A 7,211-nucleotide genomic window follows, 5' to 3' on the forward strand; every position below is an offset into this window, starting at 1 on the left:
TTAAAATATCTCGTTAGTTGAAAACATGTTATTGTCAACAAGGTTGATGTAGCCGGATACTGTAATTCGGTTTTTGACGAGTGTATGTTATCTGAACCGCAGTTAAAAGTTTCCTTTAGCTTCAGAAATAAATTGGAAATAGTCCATTATAATCTACCAATCCTTAAAATAGCAAACATAATGTGTTATAGGTAATTTTGGAATTTTTTTTCCAGCTATCCATTTAAGTTTTTTTTTTATATAAATGTATATAGTAAATAAGATTAATAATTAGAAATTTATAATAGAACTACCTATACATGTAGTTTTTATATAAATGTATATAGTAAATAAGATTAATAATTAGAAATTTATAATAGAACTACCTATACATGTAGCTATCTGTTCAACCATTTTTCTTGTTTTCCATTCATTATAGCCTCTATTAGCTTATAAGCAATTTCAGACGTAAATATATGTTATACATTTAATTTATCACAACAATTGCGTAAGTTTTCCGATATATTACATTAATTTTTTGGGAAAAAAATCAAGTTCAAATTCCTCCATGACCCCCCGTGGACTAAAAGGGTTTTTTTTTGTCCAGTAATGTCAATCGTATTATCACGTCTCGTATTCTCTGACACGGTTTATTGAAATTGTAACAAGAAGTAAGGTAAAATAGATATTTATTCTGCATACGTATACATGTCAAATAAATGTTTTCAGATGATAACATTGAACTCTTCTTGTACAATTATTTCTTTATTAGCAAAGTCAGCAGCGAATTTATCTTGTGTTGGATTCAAATTTATGCTACATGTATTTTATGATTTACATAAATTATCAATCTGTAAGGTGATTAAATAGTTTGACATGTTTGTTCTGTCATCTAGAATGTCAGTTACAGGATACACCTGCGTCCTCGTGGTGTCTACAGTTGTGCTGTCCAAATGGGCGCTTTGAACATTCCATTAGCGAGGACTCGGTTCCGGTACATTGAACGTCATCAAGCCATATTTGTCCACTTCCCTCGCCGTAAGTGGCCGACCTGTATGCTATTCCACCACTGAAATAAAAAAACAACTTTGATTTCAGAATCAAAATTCTTGGCCATGTTTTACAAAAGATACAAAAGACCATACACTTGAGCTTAAAGACAGGCGATACAAATGAATTTAAAGAAAAAAAACAAGATATGATATTTTATTATACCTCTACTGATTTTTCACTATATAAAAGTAAATCGATATATTTTGCTGATTTCCTGAAAATTACCGCAAATAAACCGATTCCCTGCAAAACAGACTGATTCCCTGCAAAAAAAGTACGTTTTTTTGATGAACTGATACACACCTATTCGGAACACTTAGCATTTTCTTTCAACTTACGACAAACTTAAAAATGTTCCGAGTAAACTCATGAATATTCATTAATGAATCGAAATGTATCGCGAGTCAACTGGTCCCATATCAATCAAAAAGAAATAGTTTACTGGAAGCGAACGACAACAGAAATATGGCGAGCTCAAGATTTGCGTAATGTTACTTTCGATTTTAATAAGTAAAAACTCGGACAATGAACTGATTTATTGATAAAATGGAATTTCTTTCATGACTGTATTCTGTTTTGTCGTATTTTTTTTTTATCTATTCCTGTTGGAATTAAACAATGTTACAGAATACAGTACTGAACATAACTTTTTCAAATGTCTTGTTTGTATCGGTATAATAAAACAGTTAAAGTATATCATTGAGGGAGTCAGCAAGATTCCAGTTCCCCAAGAGCAAGTCTATTTCCCGAGGCGCTTAAAAAAACAACTTTGATTTCAGAATCAAAATTCTTGGCCATGTTTTACAAAAGATACAAAAGACCATACACTTGAGCTTAAAGACAGGCGATACAAATGAATTTAAAGAAAAAAACAAGATATGATATTCTGATGCCCCCGTATGGCAGCTTATGGCGAGGGTTGAATTCTCTCAAATGCATGTCAAACTCCAAAGGTCAAGCTGAAAAGGTCAAAAGAATTGGTACCCAAAGGAAGGTCTTCACGGTTCACCATGAACTGTTTTACTGTGTTGCTTCCGACACAGTAACGACTCAAATTTTATGCGTGCGACACAGTAAAAATTTTGCCGACACAGTAAAATCAGTGATAATACGGTATGTCGCCCCGAACGAAGTCGGGAGACATATTGCGATTTGTACGCATGTTTCTGTTATCCAGGCTGTAATGTTTCTCGGAGATGGCTAGGACAATGGTCCTGAAACTTACCTCAAAAGGACGACCACTGGTTGTAGTTGTGTTGTGTGGTCATTCAGTTTCAAAATGGCTACCGTTGCCATGGAAACCTGTAAAAAGCGACGAATTTTATCCACAGGTATTCTCTCTGATTCCTTGAGTTCGTCATGAAACTTTTCTTTTTTTATTTAAGTGATAAGTAATTGTACGTAGTTGTGCGATTCGCAATTTAAAATTTTCAAACATTAATCGATTATTGCCATGAAACCAGAGGAAAATGATTTTTAAATCAAAGTACTAAAAGGACTGATACGAAGTGATGGTTGGCCAAGCTTAGCTAATGGGTATTGTTTTAGTGATACAAAAAATGAAAGTCTTGTCCATTTTGGGGCGAAATATGCTATTGCTTGCAATAGCAGACTTTGTAGTTATGTCGCCTGAACGAAGTCGGGGGCGACATATTGCGATTGTACGGATGTTTTTGTTCTCCAGGCTGTTTCTCCGAGATGGTTGGGACAATATTCCTGAAACCTGAAACTTTCCTCAAAGGAGGATCACTGGATGTAGTTATGTTGTGTGGTCAATCAATTTCAAAATGGCTAGCGTTGCCATGGCAACCTGCAAAAAGCGACGAATTTTGTCCGCAAGTGTTCTCTCTGGTCCCTTGAACATTCTTCATGAAATTTTATTTATGTAATAATTAGTATCTGTAAATGTGTTCATTGGATTAAAAAATTGCAAATTTTCAAAATAGTTTCCATGGAAACGGGAAAAGTGAAGATACTTTAACTTTGATTTTTAAATCAAAGTACTGAAAGGACTGATACGAGTTGATGGTTGTCCAAGCTTCTAGTTCTAGGAAACTGTCCATCCAACTGATTTAAAACCTTTTGGGGGTTACATGTAATAGGCATGTTGTGTAGATGTATGGAACAAAGGTCATTTATCACAACCCAGCCTCGATAAAAATTAAAGAATTCAGCAAAATAAATCACTTGATCACCGACCTTCCTTTCTGTGTTTAAAAATTGCTACGACGCTAGCTCACCTATCTTTTTTAAAAGATAAACTTGTATAAGGATATATTGATAGTGTAGATAATGACACTGTCAAATTAGCACGAACTCACATGCATGCACGTTCGCTTTGCTCCGATTGGCTGAAACAAAAATCTTAATATCTTTTGTTGTTGTTGTTTTTTTTTTTGTTTTTTTTTGGTTTTTTGACGAAATGCGATACGCTCAATATATTTTCAATTTCCCTTCAAAGTTTTGCAATACATATATTAAGACTAAAGGTTGTACACAAATATAGGTAGTTTTATTGAAACTTTGTCAAATGCATGTACTGACTGACTTTTTTCCCTTCCTTTTTTCATACTGACTGTTAGGCCATTATTTACACACTGACTTTTCTATGGATTTTTCCGTTTTTCCCGGATATGAGAAGTAGCACATGGCGGATGTGACCGGTGGCAGGGGATGTTCACTTCTCAATGACACCTGATCCCACCTCCGATGTTTAAGAGGTCTATATTTGCTCTGCTCCTATTTAGTAATGTTTAATTGACTTCTGAGCTCATATACTGTTCGTTATCTCCAATATATTTCATTATATTTTTGTTATATATTTTGTTCTAGGATTAAAAAATCTCTACCTATTTGTAATATGAAAGAAAATCAGTAACATATTTTTTGCCCGTAAAGTTAGAAGAAATGTACTAGTATATCAAACCCCTGTAAAAAGTTTTGAGGATTCACTGTCTAGTTTGTGGGTTATGCCAGGTTGACGTTCCTAGTATACCCGACAAACTGTACAATGATTCCTTATACATGTATTTACATGTAAAATACAAGTCATGTGTGAAATAAAGCTCCTGAACTTTTGTCTAGCTAAATTAACTTTCCAGTAAAATTATAAACAAATCGACTCCTCTAACTTTCGAAGAGTTATCCTAGAAAAAAAAATAGAAATGAAAATATTGTGAAATCAGATACTGAATACCCAACCTGAGATTGCACCTTATTTAAGGAATCACTTAACGAAGCCCGTTTTGCATAAATTATCCAACATTTCCAACTATCGTTGATGTCTCTGGCATACCAAACACACTAGAAAGTGATTCGTTATATTTCCGTTTCATTGTAAAATAAAATTTTTACTTTATAATTTATATTTTTTAATTGTTTTCTAATAGACTGGAATTACACGATGCATACCACGTCAATTGCAATAGCCACCGCCCACTGACGTCAGACAATAAGACAGACGCATGAAAATTTACATGAATATATAATTATTACATTGTAAGTCTCCTGACCTTACGCTTGGAGAAATTTACATTAAGGTTGAATGATGAAGTAACCAACTCACCGAATATTCAAAGAGTTATCAAAAAGATCTCATAAAGAAATGAAAATATTTAAAAATACCCAAATGATCTATAAATTGTAAACTTGCGCGATGCTGTTTATACAGGCAGTCTTTTTGTTCTACTATATAATTTTAATTAGTAAAATATTTTGATTCTGGTAATTATGAGTGAGATGTGTTTTCAAAAAGATAGAACATACATAGCATTCACATAAAAATATACAACGCGTCAAGTCCTCTATAACGGAAATGTACGAGGGGTGATCAAAAAGTTCGCGAACTATCTCTATATCTACAAAACCACAATTCAGATTAATTAAAATGATATTCGGTACACACATAGCCATACACAAGATCTATAAATAGCATATACTGAATAAAGATTTTCTCCTTGTTTTTGACGTCACAATGTGAAAATGACGTCACTATGAGGTCACTTGTGACGAAAAATGGTTGTCTTAGTAGAACTCGTTCAAGAAACGACTGTACAATTTATTGTATATCTTAGAAATCCCTCTGCAGTATCATATAATAATTTGTACACAGTTTATTAAGATGAATGAGTTCCTATAAATTCAGTAAATGATTGGATTGATCGTTTAGTGAAGGAAGGCAGATGGTTAAAAATGATACTTGTCATCTTGCCCAGTAAAAGCAAGTTTGAAAAGATATATATTTTTAATTAAGCAATTTAGACCTCCAATTTACACTTTGAAAAATAGTTGATTATTTGAACAATAATATGATTATTAAATACCTAAGATATCGTTTACTTTGGATTTTAAACATATTAGATATGATAAAAAGGAGGCACCTATTCTCTATCCACCTTGAATAAAGGTCTCTCCCGAGACAGAAGATTTGTGTTTTAATGGTCGCCATGCTTATTTTTGCAAAGGATATTCTTATACACCTAATCTGTTGCCGAGATTTGACCATTTCTGACAAATGAATTGTCCTTGTCATAAAAATTAACTCACATAGAAAGAAATATAAAACACAGAAAGATCTTTCAATTTTTGTGACAGAACGCTCTGGAAGGGGTCACGTGACTGCCAATATCACGTGATTCGCGGGTGCGCAGAACGGTGGTTGATGTGCATTAAAATCGGAGAGGATTAATTTAAAATATATAATCAACATTGAAACCAAATATTGTTTCTTTTATTAACGTTATTCAATTAGTTCGCGAACTTTTTGATCACCCTTCGTATTATTTAATTTCTTTAAAAAAAATTAACAGAATTATTGAAATGGAACCCAGAATAAAATATGTCAAAATGAGGAAATTTGAACCGGCGGTTTCAGATATTTAAGTGATTTTTAATAAAGTTAATGGAAAAAAAAACTTTTAAAATTCTGATCAGAAGATGGGGAAATGTATCTGAGCACTGAATACGACCTTTGCCTTTATTGTACCAAAAAGGGGAAAGAAAAGAAATGGAGACTCCTTATAATTTTTTCCGAATATCAGCTCTCTACCAAAAATGGTAACAAAATTTACTTTGCATTTATTAACAGAAGTCATATACAATGAAGACGGCATGATATAAGTTAGACTTTTTTTCTAGCCATAGAAAAATGGACAATAAGATAGTTTTGTTTAAGAACTTTAAATTGCTAAAAATTTACCTGTTGTAGCCTTTCATTTTACAGATGACTTTGGCGTCCTTATTATCCCAGGCATCGTCACAAATTGTTCCCCACACACCAGCGTATAACACCTCGACTCGTCCGTAACGGGAAGTAACGGCACTACCATTTACAAATCGGATAGAAACTGTAAAATAAAATCATAGGAAATTGTGAGTAGTGTAGTAAACCTACTGAAATACATGTACATGTACACTATATCAATTTTAAACATTCGAATCTATATAATACATACTTAACGAATCCAGTGCTGTAGATAGTTGTTTAATTGAACGAATGCTGTCATTTTGCTGGGACTCAAGGGTGTTGATTTTGGAATTTTGCAAGGAACTTGATTGCCTAATACTTTGAACTGTAGTATCATACATGTACCTCAAGCGCTCGAAAGCTTCAAAAAATTGAGTTTTCTGTATCTCTAAAACACTCTGAATGTATTTTTGTTGACTATCAAAATCGTTCATTTCCTTTTTCAACAAAAGTACTTGAGATTCCATTGTTTTCTTGATTATTTCCAATTCCTGTCCATTGCTTTTCATTTCTTCACAAGGCTCATTAAAAATTGCCTGTGACTTACAAAGAGAAGAAAAACAAATGCAAATGCAGAGACCGAATACCAATATTACCGGCATTGCACTGATATTGTCCACTAATTTAAAAAGTTACGAAAGAATCCGGAGCAGATTTACTGATGATTGTCGAGCACAGTTGCACGTCTTTCGGCTAGGTAACTTAATAAAGAAGCACTTATGTTGTTTCATTATTTATTACCTCCGTTTTGTAAAAATTATAAAAAAGTATGGAATCCCCATGTTGATCACTCAACAATTAAGTGATCAAGAGTAAAGGGTGCGAGGACGCTTGGTGGCATAAAGATATATGAGATTGGGATTTAAAACAATTATCACACATTTTAATGTCATTTGTACAGTATCAATTTTTGAAATTGGCCGGCATTACGGCG

At 33.3% G+C, this 7,211-nt stretch overlaps 1 protein-coding gene across 1 annotated transcript; it reads right to left on the reverse strand.

Annotated features, from left to right (window-relative positions):
* Positions 1-879: 879 nt before the first annotated feature.
* On the reverse strand, positions 880-6,955 carry LOC134274532 (deleted in malignant brain tumors 1 protein-like). Its single transcript, XM_062756810.1, has 3 exons — positions 6,486-6,955; positions 6,230-6,377; positions 880-1,048 (listed from the first exon to the last, which is right to left on the reverse strand). The coding sequence occupies exons 1-3, from the start codon at positions 6,877-6,879 to the stop codon at positions 880-882; spliced, it is 711 nt and encodes a 236-aa protein (XP_062612794.1). The 5' UTR covers positions 6,880-6,955.
* Positions 6,956-7,211: the final 256 nt, after the last annotated feature.

The sequence above is a fragment of the Saccostrea cucullata genome, unplaced genomic scaffold, assembly GCF_032062105.1.
Source record: "Saccostrea cucullata isolate Sc308-1 unplaced genomic scaffold, CSIRO_AGI_Scuc_v1 ctg7792, whole genome shotgun sequence".
NCBI classification, from domain to species: domain Eukaryota; kingdom Metazoa; phylum Mollusca; class Bivalvia; order Ostreida; family Ostreidae; genus Saccostrea; species Saccostrea cuccullata.

Coding starts and splice junctions, on each gene's coding strand:
- LOC134274532 (XM_062756810.1), bottom strand. CDS start 6,879: ATGCCGGTAATATTGGTATTCGGTCTCTGCATTTGCATTTGTTTTTCT. Junction 6,378..6,485: donor TACAGCACTGGATTCGTTAA/GTATGTATTATA, acceptor TTTATTTTACAG/TTTCTATCCGATTTGTAAAT. Junction 1,049..6,229: donor AAAATGAAAGGCTACAACAG/GTAAATTTTTAG, acceptor TTTTTATTTCAG/TGGTGGAATAGCATACAGGT.